Source organism: Chinchilla lanigera, unplaced genomic scaffold (genome assembly GCF_000276665.1).
Source record: "Chinchilla lanigera isolate Chin_1 unplaced genomic scaffold, ChiLan1.0 scaffold00005, whole genome shotgun sequence".
NCBI lineage: Eukaryota > Metazoa > Chordata > Mammalia > Rodentia > Chinchillidae > Chinchilla > Chinchilla lanigera.
Genome location: NW_004955406.1, coordinates 6,860,251 through 6,887,034, shown reverse-complemented (window position 1 = coordinate 6,887,034; position 26,784 = coordinate 6,860,251). Strand labels below are relative to the sequence as shown.

At 42.5% G+C, this 26,784-nt stretch overlaps 1 protein-coding gene across 4 annotated transcripts in view; it reads right to left on the bottom strand.

The window, feature by feature from the left end:
- Sdccag8 (serologically defined colon cancer antigen 8) overlaps positions 1-26,784 on the bottom strand; it is a 214,869-nt gene that overhangs the window by 22,521 nt on the left and 165,564 nt on the right. The window contains exon 17 of one of the 4 annotated variants that reach the window (XM_013520314.1): positions 289-759. The exons of 2 other annotated variants lie outside the window; for them this stretch is intronic. In XM_013520314.1, coding sequence (XP_013375768.1) covers positions 705-759 — 55 coding nt within the window. In that variant the 3' untranslated portion in view covers positions 289-704. Of the gene's footprint in view, positions 1-288; positions 760-1,647; positions 1,886-26,784 lie in introns of those variants that run through there. One more of the 4 variants, XM_013520317.1, reaches the window with a different exon arrangement.

Sequence of the window (26,784 nt, the reverse complement as noted above, 5' to 3'; positions counted from 1 at the left end):
CCTGCAGCAACGCGGCTCGGGCGGGGCAGGGCCGCGCGGAGCAGCTGGCTCGGCCCCCGCAGGGGTCGCGGGCCGTGGACCTCGGCAGAAGGAGCGGATTAGGGCGAGGTGGCAGTTGAGGGACGGACATGGGTGAAAGCTTCATTAACTCCGTGCTCACGTCCCAGTTTCTCTCCCCTGAGAAGCAATGAGAAAAGAAGCGTTGATTCCCCCGGGGTGGGAGAGGTGCTCCGTGACTGTATTTGCTTTTCTTACTTTTTAATTCCTTATCTGTAAACAGATAAACCGATCATTGTTTGCTGATGAGCATGGAGGACCCAAATTTTAATTAAACGGGGGCGGGGGAGAATCTTGGCAAACAGGGAGGCCCAAGAACTGTTGCAGCCCATTCTAATTTTTAGGTAGTGATTAAACTTCTCATGTGACTTAATTGAAACTGGCAAGGATCGAAGGGCTCAAGGAAGTGAAAATAAAGAGGTGCTCGGCACCCGCCCCCCATAACTGCAGTGACTTTTAAGGTCAGTCCTAAAATGTGACATGGAAAACAGGACTTCTGCATCCATGAAAAATACCTCCCCTGAGCACTGCTCCAGGACGCAGTCGTTCCTGCTCGGCTTCCCTCCCCCTCTTTACAAAGTTGCCATTAGGTTCACTCCTAAGCGCGGCTTCCAACTCTTTGTCTCCGCTCACTCTCGAATTCTCTTCTATATTTCAATTCCCAGACACGCTTGAACTTTTGCACACGCTGCCAGTTTGAGCCTGCACAGAATAATCAGTATATTAATTCCACTCTGAGACAGTGAGATTTTTCTAACACAATCTGCCCAACCTGAACTCTTTCCTTCAGAAACACTTTGCCTTTAAAAAGAAACTCCCAGCATGAACCTCCTAAGAAGCGACATGTAACAGACAGTGCATGTGGCGCTGGGCATGCAGCTCAGAATGAAAAGAGAATTTTTTACTTTGTTTCTTCAGTGCCATGTGCATAATGTACATGTGGACAACTGACATCAGACATTTAAAGCAAAACGGGGTGGGGGAGGGGATGTGAGGGTGTCGGCAAAGAGAAAATATGTTGATAAAAACAGTAACTGCTGTTAATCTACATTTTTCAGTCACTGTCTTAATTAAGAATGTTGGGAAATATGTTGCGGTTTAATTGCATTGTTTCCAGGAGCTCCAGGGCTGGCAAACTTGAGACTGTGCACACTGGCAAGGTAAAAGGCATTAAAGTGGTCATTTCTCCCACTCGGGGGGGACAGTCAGAAGGAGGCTTTTCACAGGCACCCTGATCCCCGCGTGGATCCTGAAGGCAGGAGACAGAGTAAGAATATCCTAACACTTAAACATGTTCAGCAAGATAAAAGCTCCGAAGAAAGGCAAGTGTTTAAAACCCATGTCCATGAGGTAAGACTACATTTTCAATACAGAGTATTCACAAACATGAAACAGCACTTCGTCTGAGATTCCTGAGTGGCAGCTCGTCTCGGTAGGAAGAGTTGTTTATGAAGGAAGTTGGTAGGAATCTCCAAATGATTTTCAGATGACCTTGTTTAAAGAGAGTAAGAATCACATGTCTGCGCCACGAGTGCATAGAAGTGATTGCAGTCCGAAGACAGCTTTCCAAACGGCGCCCTTTCCTCCTCCTGGAGCCTCGTCCCGGGGTCCCTAGGTTTCATTTCTCTTTTTGAGCAAAGCTTTGCATTGCTACGCAGCAGATAAATAGAATGTATTTTCATCGCTGGTCGTTCCTTTGAGAGAGGTCGTGATGGACAGGACTGCTTCCTGTTTCCTACAGCAGATCACAGGTTACTCATTTTCAGTCTGGATGTGGCGTGTGCTCCTTGCTCTCATCCTGGGGAACCTGTGCAGTTGGGGTCACTGCCTGTGAAAAAGGAGGTGTGCCTCAGACACGACAGGAGGTGCCCATAGGCAGTGAACTCGTGGCAGCATAAACCAGCCACTGACCAGCAATCGTACTGACCAGGATGACTTCATGCCAGCTGCTTGATAATTCGATCAGGTAGAGGAACTAATCAACCAGGCATTTTACCTTCCATTAACCACGGTCTACGCTACCATCTCTGCAGCTGCAGAGTTAGCTATCCCAGTGAGGAGGCGGCCCGTGCAGTAGCCTTGAAATGACAGCACAGTAAGATCTCTTTGCCCTAAAATGTTGCAAAATGTCCAGAAAGCTTGGCTGAGAACACATTCACCAGATCTGTCCCAGCTGGAAGGTGCTGGCCTTCTGCATCCACGCTCCCAAAACAACAGTCTCACAACTTGACCACCGGTGACACACTGCCCACGTGCTCTGTCGCATCACAGTGGCTCACTTCTTAAACTTTTTTTTTTTTTTTTGGTTTTTCTCCGGTACCGGGAACCGAACTCACAACCTTGCATTTGCCAGGCAGGCGCTGTTGCTACTGAGCTAAATCCCCAGCCCCTTCACTTCTTAAACTTATATTCCAATTTTGGGTTATGGAGTAGACTCCTAAAGTCTCAAATGGCTAAGTAAACAGCATATGTATGTGACCTAAGTATCCACAGAGTTTACCGTATCATTCTTTGCAAAATCCCATACACGAAGTCCTAAACAGTGAAGGGACACATCTCTCAGATGCTCAGCACGTGGGACCACGTAAAATTCTCAGATTTTCCCTTCCTAGGGTTTCTGGGAAGGCTGGTGGGAGGATACACCCCCCTGATAGCTGGACAATCTCCCCCCAAACGGCATTTGCTGGGAGGCACCGAGCCTGGAACCCCCGGAAGGCGGAGGGAGAGGACACTGAGGACCGCAGCACTGCAAATCACCAAATCGGGGAGGGAGGAGAGCTCAGGCAGACCTAGACATGGGAGAACCCACGCGCGTAATTACAAGTTGAAAAGTTGTAGTCAATTTTCAGAGTTCAGAGAACATTAAAAGAAGAATACGTAACACTGGGGGAAAAAAGGGAAGCAGTACCCGCCCGAGGGCCAAGCGCCTCTCCAGCAGCGGCAAGGCTGTTCCTGGGCTCGCAGGACCATTTGTTCCATTACACAATCTCCTGAAGCCATTTAGAGAGAGCTCTAACAACTGCCTGTACCAACACGACACATGGCTTCCCATCCCGACTCTTTGCTAATCCAGACGCTCCAACCATCTTTCTTTAAGATGCCATATGGTTGGCAGAAGCCTGTAGATCTAGCAGCACATCTGCTTGTACGTTTCTTCTTCCCTCCATCCCCCAACAAAAGAGGGATAGGAGACAGCCCGGAAGGAGGGCACGCTAGTGTACCCCTGCCCAGACGGACGGCTCTTTTTAAGCACTCTTAACAAAACAACCTATTAAAGGGATGACCAGGAATTACTCAGGGCTAGATCATTTTTAGCTAGATAACATGGCAAAGTGTTTTTGCCTCTTGAAGATTTAAAACAAGATTAGAAAAACAAAGGATGGATGGTCTCGTTTCTCCAAAGGATGATTACTTTAAAACCACTTGAAAGCGGCCTCTCTGGGAATCCTGGCGATGCTCTCTGTTCCGTGGGGAGGGACAGCATCCTCGCCTGAAGCCATGTCTTCACTTGTTTTTGGTCAGGGAAGACAGACAAGCTGAGAAAGTAGCAGATACCCGGAGCTTGCTTTGTTAGCAAGCACAGCGCGGCTGTATGCTAATGAGTCGGCGCTGACATAGGGCTTTTTTGGTACGATGAGCAAAGATTGTTGACACTGTTGAAATCCTGGCTCTCCTGGCCTGTGTGCACATGGGCTGCCTCCTTGGAATCTGGCCCCCGTGAGACAGGCTGCAAAAAATAATACATTCTACCCTCCTGATGACTGAAATCTGGCTGTTTGTAACTTAGAGCAGTTGGGGAGGGGGGGCACTAGAAAAATATTCAATCAGGCCGGGGGTCAAAAAGACACTGGAAAACTATGGCTTTCTTCCAAACTAAAAGTGAAAGCTGGGAGACACCTGTGAGTGATGACGCCGGCTTTGGAGCAAACCTTGAGAGGTGGGAGTGAGGGGGCTTATTATTGCCTCAGCTGCTCCAGAGGGGCTGCTGGGACACTGCTCCCTCTGAACCGACAGTACTCTCTGCAGAGGCCACCCTGTCCCCGGTACCAGCTCCGTCACCCAGGAAGAGCTCAGCGTCAGTGTCACATCGCCTCATAAATTCACTTGGACCTCGTGTTGGTTAACCAAACATGGCACAAATACAGCACAACCAAAAAGCAAAGGAAATACTGTTTTGCAAAAGCAGACCTTTTTTTAATGACAAAGGTGGAAAGAAGAGCTGCATGTTTTGAATACTGTGTCTGTTACTGGAAATATCTCTTTACTTGCCCACAAAGCCCTGGAGGTGGATATTATTACTCCATTTTAACAGATGAGGAGACTCAGGCCTAGGAGGTTAAAAAAAAAAATCTTTAGCAAAGCTCTGTGGTTAGTAAGGGGCTGCACCCGAAAGCCCATGTCTACCTCGGCGGGGCACACCAGTCCCGCAGGTGCAACTGGACACAGTTACCTCACCTGGCGGCTACACTGACCCGTGTGCTGGTGAGCACTGAGCTAGCTCTCGTTAGCATGCAGGCAGGCGCTTCACACTGTAAATTCAGCTTACATACAATCTACGGTATGAATGAAAATGCATGTAACCAAAATGTAAGAACATGAGGAATGACTTAAAAAGTATTGAAATAGGTATATTACAAGGAGAATTATCCATGAGAAAATGTATGCCCTTTACACTACTCACCTTGAAGATAGCATGTGTATTTCAACCACCCTGCCACTGTCTAGGATGCTGGTGACATGTTCTTTTTTTGAAACAGGGTTCATAGCCTAGGGCTTAGCAGTACAACTCTCTGTCTTCTGTGGGTAGATACATATGCAAGTTTTGAATGAGTATGTAGTAAGTATATTTCATCAAAATTAGTATTTTAACATAACGTGTATGCAATGAATATTATACTACTAGCCAAATTCTTTCGTCAATAAGAACAATAAACTATTATGAACAGTTCTCTGAGTTATTATCATTGAGATGTGGTTATGCAGAATGACGACTTTGAATTTAAAACAGATCCAGATTAAAGTCTGAATAAGGTATTGGAAAACCCTTGTAAGTCCATTCCTTTACTTGCAGTATAAAATAATACTATCTACCTCACAGGATTGTTGTAAAAATTGGAGCTAGCATATGGAGTGACTAGAACTTAGTAGAATCTCAATAAATAATAATAATAATTATTTTAATAGAGTGACTCACAGCTTACACAAAATGACTTTCACATACATTAGCTCATTCCATTCTGAAAGCAACTCTGTAATGTAGGAGGTCTTTCTTCTAATGAATGAGGTAATTGAGATTCAATAACAAAAATAACTAAGGAAAGTATTACTGATATTACTATGACCCTCATTTTATGGCTAAGGGAAGCTGAGGCTGACAGAAGTTACCAATATCTTGCCTAAATTCACACACGTTATAAGTGGCAAAGCTGGAGCACAATCTTCAGTCGAAAGCCACAATTCTAGCATTAGCTGTTAAATGGTGAAGACAGAATGAGAAGACGGATTTCTGTTTAAAATACTATGTCCTTTTGTCTATACCACATTATGCTTGATGGAATGTGCATACAGCTAGTGGGCATTTGGCAAAGAAGTTTCATAGCACAAAAATCCCTGACCTTAACACATTTCTGTGTATGCTACCAAATTACAGAGAGTCCTTGAGTCAAGCATCCTATGTCTGTCTATCCATACTCACACACAGCCCTACAGCATAGTCAAAAATTAAGATGGTGCTCTTTGTAATGTAGCAGGACAGGACATACGCATTTGAGTGCATCACACACATAAACACACACCAACAAGCTGTCATTGTATATCTGGAATCTGATTTAGCATTGCTGAAACTGTCAGAAACTTCTGATCAAGAGAATAGTCTTTCAATAAAAAGTAATCATCTATCAATAGGAGCTTCCAAAGCAAAATTATTTGCAAGGAATGCTAGCGCATTTGGAGGCTGCAGATCAGATGCTGACATGAAGAAATGCGAGCGGGTGTAACTGAAATCTCCATTTATGGTGCACATATGTGCTTAACCAGACAACTCCCCAAATAAAGCCACGGGCTTCTCTTTTGAACTCTCCTCTTGTTTCGGTTGCAAGGAGATGAAGATGCTGCAGTCTCAGGTGGCTCTGTCCCCTCCCTCCCTGGGTCTCCCGTGTCTGAGAGCCCGGCTGATTTCCTCAGCTGAGGCCTGCGTGCCTTCTCTCTATCACCTCTGGGCTCCTGATTGTACTGCTGACTTCAATCCAGTTCACAGCAGAACAGGACTTCACACAAACAACTGCAAGTTTCGGCTATCACCTCAATTCTTCCGGCTTCATAAATCTTTGATGCCACTATGAGACGGTCAAAAGCAACTTCCAGGGGGGCCCAAGCATGACTGATCGTGAATGAAGACGTGTTACTCGAGGCTTAGTGCTGCTTAAGCACAAGCTGCCCCACAGGTTCGAGGCTCTAAGGTTATAAATCCTGAGGTCTTCTTGAGAGCATTCTGGAAGGCATGTTCTGAAGAATCACTCCTGTCTATCAAGAGTGGAGACTGGCGTATTTCCTGTCCCTCTGACAGTCACACTCAGTCCTCCAGAGGCAGGCTTTTAAAATTGTCTATCACTAATTTTGTAGGCTGGAAAAGTTCTGGATTGTACCAGAAGAATTAAAGAACCGTTTATTCTCTAACTTGGCCCGTGGTGTCAATGGGATGGGCTTTGCCATCAGACTTGACTGTGGCTTCCTGACCAGGGCTTGAACTAACGTCTGACATTCACTTCCCGGGACACCGGACATACCCTGATTTTGTATTACGTGTTGTTTACCGTGCTGATGTTTGTGGAGAACTTACTGTACACCAGGCACTGTTCGGAACATGCTGTGTGATGACTCATTCTTAAGAATGCTGAGGGCGCTGGGGATTTAGCTCAGCGGCACAGCGCCTGCCTGGCGAGCGCGAGGTCGTGAGTTCAATTCCTGGTACCGGAAAAAAAAAAAAAAATGCTGGGCAGGAGATCACATAATTGTCGCCATTTTACAGGTGAAGAAGATTAGGCCTGAAATGAGTAACTTGCCCTGGGGGTACAGCACAGAAGTGGTACAGCCGGGATTTGAACCTCTGTTATCTGGGCTCAGACCGTGTGCTTATAACCCCTCTCCTTACAGTGAACCTCAGAGGTGTTAAGTAGCAAAGGGCATAAGGTCCAGCCTACTGGCTATTGGGACTTTTAACATTTTTCCTTTCTGAGCCTAAATTTCTCCAAATTACAACGGAATTTTAATAATACTTCTTCCAGCTCTATCCCAAGGTTAAGATTTTTTTTTCCTGGTACCGGGAATCGATCTCATGACCTTGCGCTTGCCAGGCAGGCACTGTGCTGCTGAGCTAAATCCCCAGCCCTATCTCAAGGTTAACAGGAAATTATACATGTAAAATCTTCAAATACCGACACGTACCAAGTGTTAGTTATCAGTAATTTCATCCTAGCCTCATAGATTGCCATCCTTTGGGTGCTAATTAGAGCGCTCTAAATGAAAAACTAGGGATCCTTTGCTTAGCTTTTAAAGATGGGGCAAGGACTTGTTCATTTGGTGCTTAAATACCTTTACCAAAATGATCTCTGAGGAATCCGAAAGGCAGTGACATTGGCCAGTGCTATGAAAAGAGGGAGTGATGGTTTGACCTCACAGAAGAGGACCGCGCGAGTGCTAGTTTTGCTCCTGGAAGCCCCCGAGGGGAGGTCAGGTGTCTGCACCCGGTACACGGGGCTACTAAAAATAATACCAGAGTGCACACAGCTACCCGGATGAAAAGGAAGCTAGGACTACATATAAAAAAGAAATGCTGCTTGTCTTCTAGAGACAGAAAATTGTTAATACAAATGAACAGCTGTTTGGGAAGAAAACATTATTCCCCAAACCCAGACGAAGCTCTGTTTATTACATTGTAGAGACGTTTAAATTATAGTGTCTGAAAACTATCTTATCCTGGGTATCTGTGACACCTAAATTATCTGACAATCTGAGAGGTTAAGCCAAAATAGAGACTACTATGAACAAAACTTACACTGAGAAAGGTGTTTTTTTTTTTCCTCAAAGGACCAGGTGAATAAATCTGATGGATAGGATAACTACTGAACACTGAGTTCCAGCACCAACCTTTTGGAAAATCCATGAGAATAGCAAAGTCATTCAAAGACATTAATATGTGATATTTCACAATTCCACATGAAAAACTCACGACACCCATTGGTGTGGTGCTATGCTTGTACTCACACTGGTTCTCCTGACACTCTACTGCGTCACATTCCAGGCCTGTCCTGGGGCTCCTGAGAAGTTCTGGAAAGTTCTCTCTGCTCTCTGTGCTGGGCCAGGCCCATCATGGGGGGGGTGTGTGTGTGTGTTACTGGTGTTCCCAGTAGTCTTGACCCTCCCAGAGGAGACCAGGGCTCATCCAGACCTTCCTCACTGTAGTGGATTGATAACTGGTGGTCAACTTATAACTTCCAGCTGAACTGAGTGAGTGGTGCTGGGTGTGGGAGGCCCACCTGAGGCCTGTTGTCAGCAGCATAAGAGGCAGACCTGGAGGAGAAGAAGCAGGCTGTTGGGAGCTGAGAAGGCTGCTGGGAGCTGGGAGAGGCCATGGGGAGCTGGCTTTCCTGATGAACTTGGCTGTTTTCATCCTCCGAGGAGCTCGGGACCTCGCTGGCACTGAGAATGGCTTTGGTTCACTTTGGGGAGCTCTGGTCCTCACTTTGAGCATAGCTTCCTGGTTCCGGAGGGGAAGATGGTGCACTGCCAGCCTCCAGGAAAAGCTCGCTGCATTGGCTTCCCTGATGGGGACTCGGCCATCCTGATCATCGGAGGAGCTCGGGACCTCACTGTTGCTGAGGATGGCTGTGGTACCTTTTGGGGGAGCTCTGGTTCTGCTGAGCATCACTTCCTGGCTCCAGTGCAGATCCCTCAGCCTGCTAGCACAGATCCTTCTTTCTGCTGGCACAGACTTTGTAGATTCCACCACTGACCTTTGGGCCTTTCCAGCAGATCCGTGAAACAGGTCCACATGAGACGTTGTCACGGGCTCTGGGCCTCCAGTTGGATTCATGGGAGGCACTGTTATGAGCTCTGGGTATTCAGCTCAACTCATGTAGGACATTGTTGTGGGATCCAGGCCCTCAGCTGGATTTCTTGGTCTTAGTGTGTGGACAGATTCCCTGCACTCTTTTGCATACTGTTCTTTGGGTGACTATTATAAATAATCATATGAAGTATGTGTCCTGTATTATATTGTTCCCCTTGCAAAATAAGCCCCAAACCAACACACTCACTGAGCAGCATGTGTCTACACATCTCCAGATGTTTCCAGAGAACAGACCGTGCCCTTTCTGTAAAAAGTTTTGGCAATAAATAAATAAATGAATGCCGTTGTCTTTAGTTGAGCCTAGGGAAAGTTAAGCAATGGATCAAATGACCAGATTAGAAGTCACTATCCTAGCCCTACAAGTAAAATACAGATTTTAGGTTGGAAAAACAACAGACAGCATCCAGAAGCATAACAAAGTCTGTAATCACCCGTGACATTTATAGGTTCTTTTGGGCTATGGCTCCATCGATAAGGTGACCTGGACTTGAATGCCCGCCCTCTTTACGCATGCTGCCCACTCCCTCACCATTAACTTCTTGTTTATTGTTCTACCTTGCTTCCCACACACCTCGCAGGGTGCTGAGCAGTTTAGTTAGTTAGTGAAGGCTTGAGATTTTTCTAATGAAAGGTGTTAATGGTGTTATGTAAATACACAGTATTATTTTTGTCTTTATTCCAGCAGTACTAGTTTGAAATAGTTCTGTGTGTGTAAATATGTTTAATGATGTGCATTAATTTGAGTTTTTTAGTAACTCCTTGGCATCCCAGTTGACTAAGTGCTACAGCCTTACTTACACAATGAAATATTAAGCACAGGCTCAGAGAACCATTAACTGGCCTTTGGGTCTTTTAAGTTAAATTCTTGCTGGATGAGTCCGCTGAACACTTACAGTCCACTGTAAAGCTCTGCTTAACAGAAGGCAGAATCCCTAAGTTGTGACCTCCCATGGATGGCAATGGAGCCAGATGCAATGATTAAAGTTCAAGATGCAGTAACTGGCCCACCCCTGAAGCGGGGAAGGGATGTGTAAACCCCCATACACAGTCATCATCCCTGAAAAGCCTAAGTGAAAAGCATTCAGAAAATTATTTAAAAGCACCACCAATACCCCCATATGCTTTAAAGTGGAATTTATGAAAATAAGCATCACCCTGAGGATTGAGGGTCCATCAGCCACGCTAGCGCAGTGTTCCTCCACTGGGACCTCCATTTTGTGCAACCGTGTTGACAATTCTGGGTCAAGAGGACTCGACCGCATCAAGCTTTGAGTAAGGGGTTCTTTCTATCCTCTCCAGCCACAAGACACCCATACCTGCTGACGCTCATGGGACCTGAGTTCACGTTAATTCCTTTTCCATATTTCCAGTACACAGCGTTACTGAGCCTATGTGGGCACGTGCCTGTCTGATGGAACGGTCTTATTTTCCTCCCAGTCTGACATGACAGCGAGTGTCTCATGTGCAAATGCAGCCAAAGGCATGGGCGCGAGTCAGATCATAAAGATGGGGAGAAGACGTCAGTGGAATACTAGAAAAACAAAACTCACCTCAAATGGTAAGTTTTTTACTGTAGATAACATTTTTTATGTTTATTATTTGTTCATTTCCAAAATACACATCTGCCTATAGACTCACGCTATGATTAGATTGTGCTGTGTAAGCATTACAAGAATTGGCTGACTAGGGAGGCTGAGGCAGGAAGATTTCTGAGTTCCAGGCCAGTCTGTGCTGCTACACAGTAAGTTTAAGACCAGCCTAAACCATATAGTGAGACCCTGACTCGAAAAACCAAAAAGAAAAAGATAAAGGAAAGTAGCTGAGTCAGGGAAGTCTTGGGGGCCGGCTAACCACAGAAACATACTACACTGGCTGCTGGGAAGTCGGGAAGGCCAACAAGGCACGTGACTTCCAGCCAGAAGTCATGTGCTTCTTCTCATCTTACCTCTTAAGTCTAAAATGGTTTACTAAAGTGTGCAACTCAAAGAAAACTATAAGAGAAACTCACTTCTTCATACACTACTCTGCATCTCCTTGAGAGGGGAGTGTCAAGAGGGCTCTTACTGCAGTGCACCATGAGTGCCTCTCTCCTGCTCACATTGTGAGCTCCTCGAATCTCTCACCTTAGTGCAGGAGACAGCATCAAGTCTGGTACCCAGGGCATCCAGCACAGTGCCTGGCACAGGTAAGTGTTGAAAGAACGGATTTCAGTGACAGCATCACAGTGGACTTGACTGTGCTTCTAAAGCACCTACTGGCCCTGAATCAGATGGCACCACAGGGTAAATGCATCCGTTTGTTTTTCTTTTTTAGTTAGTTGGTTTTCAAAGAACCGCTGGCAGGAACTGCCATTTCCACCTACAGTTTAAGTAGAGCTGGTTGCATTTGTGGCAGTCACGTCACTTTTGCCTTCCAAGGAGTCTGGGATCTTTTTCTTTTCCCCCTCTCTCTCTCTACAAGAAAACTAGATGAAAGAGGGTAATGCTTTGGTGCAAAAAGGCCTTGGGGACTTTCCAGGAAAACAATTTTATTGGCAGCAGCTGGGGACCCAGCAGCACTATGATTTTGCTAACGCTGTATAAATGTAATGTACAATACAGATGCTGGTGTTTCCTAACTGACCAAAAGGCAGGGCTTTATGGCAAATATGAAGAAAATACAGTATTTTCAACAAATGCTTCCTGAGTACCTATAGGGTCTTCTCTACCGCCTACTGGGATACAGTGGAGAACAAGGCAGGATTTTCCAAGGAGGTTCACAGTTGTTAACAATTCTGGCAAACTCTGCAGACCCGCGTTAGTGAAAGGCACCACCTTCATACCACATGGCCCTCTTCCTAAACATGACGCAGCTTTGCGCCATGGCCCCGCGTGCTGGAGTTGCCCTTCTGCTATCATCTGTGTGCAGAGGGTGATTCTGGAGGTGGGGATGGTGGGGCTGAGAGTGACAGAGCTCACCATCATGCAGGTTTCCCCTCTTCCAGATCATGTGTCTGGCCACTTGCGCTTGGTGCTGCTGTGTGACTGAGTTCTGGCGGGAAGGGTAAGGGCAGGAGGAGAGCCCCACGGCCCAGCCTGGTTCCCAGACCCCTCCGTCCTCTTCCTTCCTCCCTTGTTGCATAGATGCAGGGCTGGGAAGTGGTGGAGGAGGCAGAGCAAATCTAAGCCTGAACCGAGGGAATCACTGAATTGAAAGAGACCCCTTCCCAGGGATGTTGTGTTTCATTTACTTTCGTTTAAACAAAAGTCCAAGTCATTCTTATGAGCTTGGGTCACAGTCGTCACCAAAATATTATTAGATACCTGTCCCTTCCCTCAAAGATCTGTTAATTCATTTGGGCCTAGAGCAGATCTTTGCCTTTGGAGAAAAAAGCAGAAAATATTCGTGTGAGGGGAGTGATGTAGGAGGGAGTGAGGGGTCTAGCATTCAGAAGAGGAATTCATCTAAGAAAACCCCTTCCGCTGACTGGGAAGCATTGCATATTATTGATTAAAAAACCAACCAACCACACCATGGTACACTTAGGTGCACCAATAGCCCAGCAATACCCAATGAGAGGGCAATTACATAGACTGTCTCATTGCTAACAGACATTCTGAAGCAATAAATTTCAAAACAGCAAAACAATAATGTAGCTCAACTCTGCTGGGCTGTGCCGAGAAGGAGAAAATGTTTCCCACTAATACACATGATTTTGGAGATTAAGAAAGTGGACTTCTTAGTCCAGAGCCTCTTAGAGACTCTTTAAATTATGCCACAGTTACAAAGAACTGCTAGCTCTTGAAAACTGGTCTGTAGGATTAAAACAAAGACTTCAGATGCTGCCTCCCCCAGGCAGATTTCCTGGGGAACTTGAGGTCTGAAACACCTTTTGAAGCACTGGAATAGTCAGGCTGACCCAACGTACTTTCCTTTTGATCAACCTTACATTTGACTGTATTTTAGTAAATTATCCATGTAGTTGTATTTTGACAGCTCTCTTTACAGCAGTAAAACAAAATGTGTGCATCGCAAATGGCAAAGATTCAAATTTCAGCTATGTTTATCCAAAATAGCACTGAACTGCTTCTGTACTTATGCTATACTGCCTACAGCTTTACGGAAGGGAAGACAGATGGGATGAATTTAGCAGGGAAACAGCTGTGGCTTGAAGAAGAGACAAGCAAAAGTTTTGCTATCAGGCTTCATTATGTATCAAGGTACCAGTAAAATGTGTATCCGTAAGGCAGCCAAAAAAGTGTTTTTCATCTGACTAGTGATAATTACCTTTTCTCAACAGCTGACAATGTTCTAAGTTGCATTAAATAGGTATAATAATTAAGCAATAAGACACAACAGGCAGTGCTCCCCGAGAATGGTGCTCCCTTCAGGCGTGCTGGGAGGCGCAGGCCCAGGGGCCGCAGACCTGACCCGCTGAGAAAGGGAACGAGCCCAACACGCTGCGGGTGGGAACCACGCAGGCAGGAAAAGGGAGAAAAGCTATCTGACGAGCTGGAAGCCGGGGACTTTGTGTGACTATGACATTGCTGAAAGTGAAGCAAGCTCCCGTGTGCAGTACTCTCATCTCTCCATAATGACCATGCGTCAGTTACCTGTTGTCCCAGTCAGGGCAGCTGCAACACCTTCAGCTTACCGAAATGGCTAATTGGGCTATTTGTCCTCTAGAGCATCTCCATCCGGGTTGAGATGGCCCGTCACATGTTCTTCCAGACCTGCTTCAGCATCCTGAGAACAGGAACTGCCCAGGTCCCACAGTGGTGAGGGGGTGGTCAGTACTTTGCCAGGCAGGGGCATTCAGGGTGACCGCTCCCTACACACGATTCCATGCTTGCAGGTTACCCTTGCGGAAATGGACAAACACACTGCATATCCTCTCATGCAGCCTCCTAGGAAAGTAACCTCACCACGTATGCTTAGTGTTTAAGATAGCCTGACCGCAGACGCTTTGTGTCTGAAGTAAGAGACCAACCATTCTGTGCGTGTGTTTGTGGGGGAGGGCAATGTGCTTTGTTAATGACCTCACGTTTTTGCCTGTCTATTGGAGGACCAAAAATAACAACAATAATGAAATGCATGTGCCTCACTAACACCTGAAAAATTGCTGTACTCAACAGATTCTTTACAGATCTAATCTATGCCACACTGGTGAATACAGTAGCACCATGTTTCACTAGATCAATATCATTAATATTGCCAGTGTAACAGGAGAAAACAGAGAAAATCTTAAAACTGAACAAAATAAGACATAAGCAAGAAACTCTGGTGTGACTGTGATATCCGTTAGTATGAAGTTCTCTACAAAAGTTCTGAATTACCGTATCACCCTGGGGTGATAATAAATGAAAGCATGGACACACTCTAACGTAGTGTGTGATTAGGAACTTCTTAGCTTCCTAAAATCTTACTCGCACCTTCCATTCCCACTCTTTCAAAAGGCGGTGAGTTTTATTTCCTTTTATAGCCAACATGACCCCCACTTAGCCTTTCTGTGATGCTCTTCCAGTTTTTCAGTGACTTTTATCTCCTGCAGGGCCTTTGGGCCGCAGGCTTTCATTTGACTGTGTCTTGAGTCCCAACACAGCCACTGATTTCTGGGTCCGACTGGACCATATGCATAGAGGAGTTGCAGCCTGAGAAGTGCAGGAGGGCAAGCCTGTGTGAATTCTGCCTTCGCCTCTGGGGACTGTCTCTGTGGTCACTTTTCCGTCCCCAGGGCCTCCAGCTCCTTAAATGGAAGTTGGAGTAACCTGGGGAGCTATCTTAGCGCACAATAATGTAAATATCATAGCTAACTGTCAATTACTAAGATTTGCTTCTTCTATTGTAGGAAGAAAAGATTTTGCTAAAGTGCCCTTACTTCCATCCTCTTATTTCAGATTACTACTTCTCTTCTTTTGGTTCTTGCTCTAAAGGTCTGCCTCAAACTTAAGGTAACATAAAGCATATATGAAAATGCTAATATTTTACCATCTTTCCCACATTTCATCCAATTATCAGAACACAAGAATTTTACACATAGGGTTGTGGATGTAGCTCAGTGCTAGACCTGTAGCACGTGCAAGGATCTGGGTTCCATTTGTAACAATGCCACCTCCACCCCAAGCTCCACCCATATAGGATCCCCCTGCTTAGGATCTGTGTAAAGCACAGCATGTATGTTGGGATTTAATTCTGGAATGGATCAGGTGGTCTTTGGACGACAACAGTAGCAGTTTAGTGGCAGAAAAGCAGTTCAGAGAACACAGACTGGGCACGTAAAACAATGCTATAGTCAATTGCAACAGGAAGAGTTATGAAAAATTTTGCTCTTTGGGATCTAAAATACTCTTAAGAGTCTTCAGTCAGCACCCCGTCTTCATAGAATTAGCAAAAACACTGCCTGGGTGGGAGTTCGGCGTCTATCGTGCAGTAGCTATGTGACCTTCAGACAGCTGCTTCATCTCCTTGTGCCCACTTTCCTCTGATAAAATGGGGAGAATGCTAGTGCTTGCCTGATAGGATGGCTATGGGAATGATACGAGTACGGAAAGATAGATGATTACAACGGTAGTCAGTACCTAGTAAGCACATGTGGTTTGCTTTTGTTGGAATAATGATATAATCACACTCATGATTATAAGGGATGTCAGGAAAATTTTACATGGGAGCAAGAGATTTAATACAGTGTTCAGTGCCATCAAACTATGGAAATTGGACGATTAAGGAGAGGGTCAGGACCCAAAACACCCTGAAGTACAAAATAAGAGCAGCCACAGGGTCCCGGGCCAGGAAGGCTAAAGTCATGGGCAAGCTTCTCTTACAGCAGAGCCCTTAAAATCATGTGTGCTGAACAGTCAGGCATCTTCACAAGGACAGTCCTCAAATCGGTGACCTGCTCTGACTCACATCAAAGTCACGCTCAGCTAGAGCTTTGTCTTGTGCCTACTAAGCCTTCATTTTGGGAGGTGTCCCGATCTAGGATAATCTTCCCTCCTACAGGGAAATCTCTGTCCACATCAGGATACTTGATTATATTTCTGACCCAGAGAGACAACTTGGGCATGGCAGCTCGGTTTTGTCACCTACTTAGAAAAGAGAAGAGAACACATAACAACAGACTAGCAACAATGTTGTCTCACAGTGTAAGTCAATAAGATCTCTGTCTCTTGGTTTCCTCATACTGTGAATAGGAATAGCCACCCTTGACAACCACTTAGCAGAGGGGTTGGAGGATGCCAGCTGACACTTACAAAGCATGTGTGAGGCTGCAATTATGGAAATACAGAAATGGGTTTTCTTTTAAGAATCAATTCTGAATGGCTTAAATCGATGTATTAAGGACAAAGGCTTTAGAAAACAAATGAAAAGGTGGACCTGGACACTGTACTTTGACATCAGTCACCAGCATTACAAATGTTACATGTGCCCAAGGACTGCATTCCGTTAACAAACAGCATTAGGTTCAGAAATAATGTATTTGAAAAACCACTTCTCGAGGCCTGATCCCAGTCAGTAACATGAAGCCGTAGTAAGTATGGAAACTGATAGGTCAAACAAAGCAAATACATATTAACTTAAAGAGTGGCTCTTCCTGTATATATTCTACCGGACTCCTTTATTGTATTTAAAATTATCAGCTCTGAATGATGGATTAAAAAAAGTATAGTGCGTTGGTTCTAAAACCAATTATTAAACAATGTGGACATCTCCATTCTTTTTGTTTTGTTTTATAATTTTCACTGCTGAGAGGACACTGAGAATGAAATTTCTTTTATGTCTTTATCATCAACAGAACAAACACATGCTTAATCTGAATATTTTTTCATAGAGAAAAAACTACAGCAATCAATAAACTAAGTAGTATAATGTAGGATATATCCAAACAAAAGAGAATAAAAGTCCATTTCTACTCAGAGAGCACTAATGTTTCTAGCATGTATGATAAAGACCTAGCTTTCTCCACCATTTTCCTCTTTGGAAGAGCATCACTATATATTCTGTGACAATCTGCTCCCCTAGAATTTGGAATTTGAGTAAGACAGATTTGATTCCTTTTTTCCACAGATGAATGCACAAAGAGCCTTAAAAACAAACGTTCCTTATAAGACAGTGTGAGGAGGGCATTTAACATTTGTTAAAAATACAGCATCTCCACAAAGGCCTTTAGGCTGAACTCTAGCTCCTCTAGTCCAGTTCTCTGATTGAAAGTTAAATATTTTCAGAACATAAGGCCCAGGAAAAAGACAGCAAGACAGAAGAGATAAAGATCGAAGATTGCCCTCAAAATAAAAAAGAAAACCTTCCCACTCTCACACAAAAACAAACAAAACAAACTACTTCTTTTTTCTTTTTTGGTACCGGGAATCGAACTCAGGGGCTTGGGCTTGCCAGGCAGGCACTTGTGCAACTGAGCTATATCCCCAGCTAAAGCAAACTACTTCTGCACCCCCTTTAAATGCTGGGAATGATCTTCTTTGACCTAGGTATATTGGTGTAAAAAAAAAAAAAAAAACAAGATCAGTGTACTTTATATATCCACATGATAATAATTATGGGCAATATAAATCTCACTCTAATTTCCCTTACCCTGCTTTTTCTTAAGCTGATTCTCCTATACTAGCTCATCAAATGGTTTTGAGTCATATAATTGGAGGCATATATTTTTTAGAAATATGATGTATTCTGGTACTGTCTCCTTAAATTTTCCATCTGACTTTATTTTAGCAGGTTTGTTAAGCTAGTCCCCCTGGAGCATTCACATCATCTAGTGTCCCGTATTTTCAATATCCCCATCAACCCACTGACCTAATGAAGTTCTGCACTGCCAGGGTAGAATCAAGGATGTGAACAGAACCTAACTCTTCTCATAAAGATCTAATCATGTCAGGCATTAGCCAAATGAAGGAGAGAAAGCTGACCACCACAATGAATTTGGCACAATCCTGGTTGATCCAATGGATGAGGATCTGGAAGACAGGAAAACCAAAGAAGGGAGCCTGACTTCTGAGCTCCCTCAGGTCCCTGGCACACAGATCACCCACTTCTACCAGTCCTTGTTCCAAGAACAGGCCTGCCTTGAGTGCAGAGACTATTCTAACCAGTTTATTTGTTTCCCAGGAAATAGAGCACAAATGAGAAACTGCTGGTTTGTTGGCTAACATTATTAAATGTACTTTGCACTTGAAATGTGGCAAATAACAAAGGATTCTAATAAACTGACTCCCATTTATAAGCATTACAAGAGAAACTTACTACAACAAATTATGTCACTAAGTGAAGAATGACCACTTAACTAATCCATTTTGTAAATCTGGATTTAATATATTGGGCTTATTTAAAATGAGATATAGTGGCAACAGCTTGGCTTTCTATCAAACTGAATTTAGTGTCAGACGCTTTGAATTATGGTTATTTATTCAATTTCAGAGCCACTAGTCTCTTACTGTAATCAAGTATGATCAAGATGCTAGAAATAAAGTGAATAAATGTTAAGCAACTGGCCCACTTTTATGGTAGGATAAAACAGAATGTAAAATTTTCTTAGGAATTCTTTGTTAAAGCTTTAAAATATTTTCATTCCTTTATGATGAAATAGAAATTGTACTCCTCTTTAAAAAATTATATTTATCTTTTAAAAATGTGCCCTAGTTTTTTCCTCCTTATAATTTGTGGCATTTTAATCTTAAGTAGTATATATAACTTTAAAATCCTGATTTTGGTTATCTAAAGCAAAATGAACAATGTTACATTATGTGATAATAGATCTGATTCACAATCAAGTATTTCATTTCCACCCCATCTACGAAGTTTTCTCTGACCACTCAGACACCCAGTGCAGTGGGTGGCCCATTATTATGGATCTTGAATGTTGACTAGATGAATGGCCTGTCTATTGTGAGGTGATGTGTTGCTCACTGTGTAAAATGTAGGGATGAATAAATGAATTCTTTTCTCTAGGAGCTCACAAGCAAGTGAGGACATAGATTTGTCACCAGGAGGATGGTGTCAGGTACTAAAAGCATGGGTTTTAGATATTTCAGTTAGTGGATAATTTAATTTCTCCAAACCTCAATTTGCTCTTTGAGAGGACAAGACTGATATTAGTAATAGTAATAATAATAAAATGAGGTAATGTGTTGCACTTAGCTGAATCCAAATCTTTATTAGTTACTAAAAAATGCTACCTCTTTTCTTACTCATGCTTGTTCTAACATGGTATTTGTCAGCTTTCAGTCATTATGACAAAACACCTGAGGTTACTTAAAAAGAAGAAAGGTTAATTTTGGCTCATGGTTTCAGAGGTTTCAGTCTGTGATTGCCACCTCACTACCTTTGAGCCTATGCTTGTGGGGAGGAAGTACATCATGGCAGGGAGCAAGTGGTAGGGCACAGCTGCTTATCTCCGGGTGATCACGAAGTAAAAGACAGAGGAAGGGGCTGAAACTCCCATATCCCTCTAAGGTCACACTGGAGTGACCTAACTTCCACCCACGAGGTTCCACCAGCTTCCTATGGTGCTACAGACTGGGGACCATGCCTGAATATCTGGACCTTTGGGAGATACTTATTCAAACCAGAACTCCGGCTCCCAGGAAGCACAACAGCACTGACATGATGAACTGGGACCTCAGGGCATTTACGTTGGTACATCACCTCCCACAAATGCAGGATACCCAAATATGAATGTTGCCTCTCTGCCCAGCTGACCAGGTGTGAGCTCTACGAACAAAAAAGCTCTGAATTTTAGTCTTGTAGAAATTAGTTCCCAGATTCTCTGTTTGGCCTCTGTGTCTCAGAATCACAGTTTCGAAAGGAAGACAATACTAATAACTCATCTTGCACAGTATATATGAAAAGTATCTATTTCATGTTTTAAAGGTCATTGAATATATAACAGCTAGATAGTTGAAGCAAAATACCATATTCATCAGTGAAACAGAAAAGTTTAGCAGCATTCATCTGTTCTCATTTTAAATTTACCACAGTATGTAAATTAGAGGATTTAAAAAAGCATCAGGCAAAAATCTGAGCTAGGTGCGAATGAAAAGCACAATCAGAAGCAAATTTGTGACTGTTTGAAGTGTAAGAGTTCGCCAAATGGGATGGTACTTAGATTTTACTACTAATCCGAGTTTATGCAAAGCCAATAGAAAGATCCTAATTATTGTTAAATACCCAGAGTAGGAATTTGCTGCTAAACTGCTGTATCGGTCTCAAGTTGCCTTTTGTAAACATCTTACTTTATGTACTGAAATTATCACAGGAATACCACACACACAAAGCTGAACTTTAAATACACAATCCCAGTCATAAACATATTCAGAACAAAATAAACCAACTACAATTTGGATTAGAGGCTGAGTTACCTCGTTTTAAAAATATTCTGCTGTCATTAGGAGAATATATTTAGCCAAGAACAGTTATTCTACTAAGTTCACATTTCAAAATACGATTGATGGCGCAGTGAGATAACCTGATCATTCTTAACAGGATTTTCTTACATCTAGAACATTCACACTATATCAGAAATATACAGAGGCGGGTTTGTGATTCACACTCTTATAGATCTCAGTGGGCCAATATGTTACATTGAGACATCAGCCTACTATTTAAACAACACCCTGTCTGGTTTCTGTGGAATAAACTACCTTCAAAAACAAGATGAACCGTATTAAATGAAGCTGGGGGAAAATCAAACTCAGAAGGGCTGCCATGTCTTGCAACCCAAGAATCATTAAACCAGGGCTTCTATGCCGCACTGACCCTCCACACTTGGGCCAGGGCTATGAGCCAGCCAAGAAGAGAGAAATTTAAGGTCAGAAAGGGGCTAAAGGACAACAAAGGATAGCATGTGGGATAAAGAAAGAGACACCCAACTGGGTACCAAATCAAAGCCTGCTCCAAGACCAATTTTTGACCTCTCCCACCCCAGGATAATTTTCAGAGTCTTAGAATACTTCTGATTACTTTTTCTTTTCTTTTCTTTTCTTTTCTTTTCTTTTCTTTTCTTTTCTTTCTTTTTTTTGGTACTGGGAATCGAACTCAGGACCTCATGCTTGCCAGGCAGGTGCTGTGCTGCTGAGCTATATCCCCAGCCCCTCTGATTATTTCTCGCTCCCTCAAGTAACATGACATTTAATCAACTTTGAAAAATGAGGGGATGAAATGTCTTTTCTGCCTCAGTGCCCAATCATTCAAAACATACTTTTTTGATTGGCTCTGGTACTTCAAGCACTGTTCTAGACAGTAAGTCATTGGTGAGCAGGACAGACAGGGTCTTCACCTGATGACACTTACATCTCAGAGATGGAAGACAAACAAGTGGGGTGAGTACAGACAGCAGTGCTGCAGGAGTTCTTCAGCGCTTTGAGAGGCTGTAAAGGAACAGACCTAGAACTTTGCCTGTCACAACAGGTCACTCAAAAAATAACTGGATCTGCTTCCCCCCGCAAAAGAAAAAAGCATTAAAGTTTGCATACATTTTCTGAAGATTCAGAGCTCATCTGTGGATTTTTGATTAAGACCTTTATTGCAAAGCTGGCTTGGGGACACACCCCTGCAATCCCTGTACACTAGGAGGCTGAGGGAGGAGGTGCACAAGTTTGAGCTCAGTCTGGGCAATTTAGTGAGTTAGTGAGACCCTATCTCAGAATAGAAAAGGGCTGAGAATGTAATTTAGTGAGAAAATTCTGGAGTTAATCCTCAGTACTGAAAAAAAAAAAGGAATCCCATTGCAAAGAGGGAGAAGAAGCCTACAACAACAATGAGCAAAAAACCAAGAAAGAAGGATCTAAGAACTAGGAGGAAAACATATTAAAACACACATAAGCCTACAATAATAGGGTGAGGGGTACAGAAAAATAAAAGGGGCAAATGGAAAAACAGGTGGAAGGATCTAACCCTGCTTGGAAAGGTTAATCGGGGCAGGTGTCCTAGAAGAACAAAACCTGAAGTGACTTTGCTTTCTTACTGTTCACATTTCCTTTCACAAAAGTAACATGCTCAGTGCAGAAAGTTTAGCCATTACTGCAATGAAGGAAAGTACACCAACAATTCCACTGAATACAGACAGCTAATGCAGCACATTCTGGAGTGGGGTGTGTGTGTGTGTGTGTGTGTATAAAACAAGATAGGGAAAATTTTATTCAGTATTAGGAAGAAATAATCGGATAATTTGATAAGTGAAATTCCTAAGCTGCATGCAGAAGGTCATTAGACAGCCTTTGAAGGCACAGTGATTGTAACTCTGCATCCAGACCCATTAGTAGGTCATAAAATTAATGTAGCAGGCCACAAGCAACGTTTTCAAAGGAAAAATAAAAAATATGGATTGTAAAGGGAATGGTAAATACTGTTTCATAAAATTTATTTGTGTGTGTGTGCGTGTGTGTGTGTACGTGTGCACAGGATTGTGGTGTTCAACTTACTTCTTGAGACCCACAGTAGCTTGGCTATATGTATGCTTGAATAAATACACTGGAGCAGAGGCTGGATATATGTATGCTTGAATAAATTCACTAGTGTTGTATTGTTTCACATTATTTTGTACCCTATTATGAAGGAGTAAGGAATCCGTGGTTCCAGGGTATATGAGAAAACAAAGAAATAGTAAGTTAAAGGAAGGAAGGGTGATCAGAAGAGAAGAAAAAAGTTCCAGGGTAGAAATGCAGCCTGGAGAAGACCTTGGCAGAAAGAAATAGGCATTAAGGGAGATTGTTATTGTTTCTCTGGGATTGTGGTATATATGTTCTCCATGTTCTTACAGTATCTTCAGTAAAGTCTATGCTGATTACAAGTGCGTTTGTGCATATAAAGTCTTTGGACAACTCAAGAGATGTTAAATTCTCTGTACAAACTGCTTGGAGCAAATTTTGAGTTCACATATGTGAGATATGTAAGACAGAGCATGCAGCAGACATGATGTTCTGCATATATATACATATATGTATATATATATAGAGAGAGAGAGAGAGAGCGCCACATTTTGTGTATGCAAAACAATGGAATAATATATTACAGTTCTATTTCTCCACGAAGATATATTCTGAGCATTTTGTCATATCAGTGAGCACTTTTTGCTCACCATGTGATTTTCTTGGCATTTTAAACTTCCATTGTTGCAAATTTCTATAACCTGTTTATGTAACTAATCTCTCAATGTCAGACATTTTGATTATTTAATATTTTGATTTAAATATTTTTCAGTGTTTTTCTCTTAGAAATCATACTACGGCTTGGAGTCATAATTAGTAGAACTTTCCAAATAAGAAGTCCTGTTACACTTTTTACGCTGAACACATTTATCTGTTTATGAGTCTGTGCTAGAATGTAGGAGTTGTCCACCTAGCACCAAGGACAGCGTTAGGTGGAAGGTAAGTATTGTGAAATGAATTATACAGATAAAAATTACCGCCACGGTGCAGGGAGAAGGGATCTTCCTGGATAGGTGGTAAGGGAGGCCGTACATGAGCAACATTAGAAGTCAGAGAGAGAACAGGCTATAAATCAGACCATTTCTCTTTCGATACAATTCTTGATACCCATTGCTTGAGATTTTCTTATAAAAAAAAAAAAAACCACTAATCTAGTTTGGTCATAGAAATAAAGGACACACAAATTTTAAAATAAAAATGTAGACTTGATTCAAAAAAGTTAAGTGAATGGATAGATGACAAACAAATGCCATTTTAAAATCAGTGGTTGCATTTTGCAACTTAATTCCCAGGGGTATAAAGACTGTCACTAGAAATTAAACCATACAAATAGTACTAATTGTAATAGAGAAAAACCCACCCGATTCCTCCCTTTTCTTCACCTCTCTTCTCTCATCAACTGATAGACAATTTCACTGCTTAAATTTCTCCAGCCCATCCCACGCTTCTTCTCCGTTCTTATTTCAGGCAGTCATCATTTCCTATCTAGTTTCTCTGTCTGGCTCCATAAAACTCATCCCAGGCTGCTGCCAGTGTGAGTTATTAAAAAATATAAATCTGCTACTATGCCTTATTTGAAATCCTTCTTTGGCTCCCCAGTGTCTGCAGGACGAAGAGCCACACCTTGCTATGGATCTCAGCGCATCCTGTTTTCCTGCCTTCCACTCCACCAACTCTGACCTGCTTGTATTTTCTCCTCTGCACGATGTAGTTTTCTCCTCTAGAGGTTTTATCTTGTTTTCCTCTGCCTGGCATGCATCCACATATCCTTGAAAATCAAATTCTGGCATCCTTTCCTTCAAGAAATTCACCCAAATTCTCCCAGGCTGGGTCTGCCTCTGCTACAGGGATATCTCTACTAAAGTAGGGGCTGGTGCAGCTAACACAAAGGCTCGACGCCTGTCTTTCTCTAGCAAGACAAGAATCCCTGGAAGTCGGGGTTGTTAGCTTTTGTATTTCCAAAGTCTGCAGGTTTCCTGTTATATAATAGGTATTTTACTTTGGGGTTTACTTTGGCTTTTTTATTTGTTCAAATGGACCAAAGTATACCACAGCTGAAAATTGTTGGCAAAGAACTAGTAGGCCAGGTGAGTTCACATCCTAAAGGGTTGGTGGAAGAGATGGAGGATACATATAAATCAGCCTATATTCATGCTAATCAGTACCTAACAACTTTTAAACCAAAACAATACCAGTTCCTAGAGAATCCAACACAGTTTCATATACTGGAACTTGTAGATTGATAACACATGGCTCACAACAAAGACTTCACAATTCTAATGAAGTGAAAACAAAAAAAGCCATGAATACATAGTGCTCTAAGTGCTGGAAAACAGAAGAAAAAGGGAGTGACTAGCAGCCTAGAGTTAGGGGATGCTGGCCTCTAGTGAGAGCTCAAGGTTTTGTTCGCCCTGTCCTACTGAGCTTTACAAATCTCACCCTCACCGAGTAGTTCTGTGAGACATGCGGGGATCAGACCAAAACACATTTCGAAGCTTTACCTTGGAGTCATTTGCTCTCTGTATTGAAGTGAAGAGACCTAGAATTCCAAGATGGAGTGTGGAAAAGGGCCAGGGCACTGCCTGGGCTGCCCTAATTGCAGTCAATTAGGTTTCTGTGCTCTAGGCAAAAAGCCATAAAGAGTTCAGGATGCCATAATCCACTTAGGACCAACTAAAGATAACCCTCCCCAGGAACACAGTCACATAATTTAAACAAGAACGTGAGATACAACATGAATGCTGAAAGGTAAGGGCCCTGTGGAGAAAAATGGAGCATTTCACATATGGGTCACAAAAATAATTATTTTAAAATAGAAGAGATACAGGAGTTAACTGTATTTGCTTTGAACAGGAAATAGAAGTCTCTTTTTAAGGATCATTTTTCAAGGGCTGTTCAGTCTGATTAGGTGAAAGACGTGTTCCTAAGCCTCAGTTCTGTGTTATCTCCTTTATCTATGATACACAAATCAGTAGCATTACATAAGGAGCTAAATTTAGCTGATTTTAAAAAACGGTTACAATTTGCAACTTCACAATCATGTTTTAATATATCAGGCCACTGGGGAAAGCAAAAGCTCGGAGAATGTATAAGTTATTCCAAATGACGGTCATAAAATTTGTAAAGTCAAAGTCATTTATGTAACTGTTAACGGCCTTAGTAAGTAGCTCCATTAAACATGATCTAAAACCTTCAAAAATATGGACCAACTAATAACACAAGGAATTGTTACATGGTCTAAATAGACAGAAGGAGCCAATCTTATTTTAATGAGATCAAAGCATGTTTAATAGTTGTGATTAATATTTATTGAGTGCCCATGGTGCACATTATTATACAATCAAACTTTAGATTTATATTATTTAATGACAGTAATTAGACATACATATAGTGAGCAGGTTTTCTAAATGTGAAGATAAAGATGATAGGTTCTTTTTAAATGTTATAACTACACATCAATTTCTTATTCTGTCCCATTTTTATCTTTTACAATTTGGAGACACAGGAAAAGATGACTTTTAAAAAGGAGATTAAAAAGATTGTCTTCTAAGTGCCAGGTACTGTGCTATGTGTAAGAGATATAACGATGACTAGGATGTGGCTCTATTCTTAGATTCATAGTCTAAGTCAGATATTGAAGGCATAATGACAATATCCTGTATGTTGATCAAATTGTTGTTTGAGTAAAAGGTATAGCATGTGAAGAGTAGAGTTAAGGTGTGAAACAATGACAGCTGAGAAATACAAGAGGCCTCCAGGCAGTGAGTAAAAAGACCTTCCAGTCTGTGGGAAGCCCAGGCAAGAACACCTGAACTGTGGATTTTTAGAGACGAGGGTTAAGTCTTGTGCAGCTTTCAATGCCTAAGCCCACTGCAGGTCCCTCTCCCCACTAAGTCTTTTCCACGTATTTTGTGCATACTTCACTGGACACTTAGCGGGAACTTAAATACATGAAGGATGTATGCATAATCAATGAATGAACAAGTTAATGAACGAATGAACACCAGACTCCTCTCAATTTATACTCAGAGACAAATCTAGACGTTTCTGAATGTCGGTGAACAACAACAACAAAACTAAATTCTTTGTGAGAGTCTTTGAACTTTGAAAAATTTACCCTTCTTGTTCATTATAGCCAGATAGGTGAAATATATATATATATATATATATATATATATATATATATAT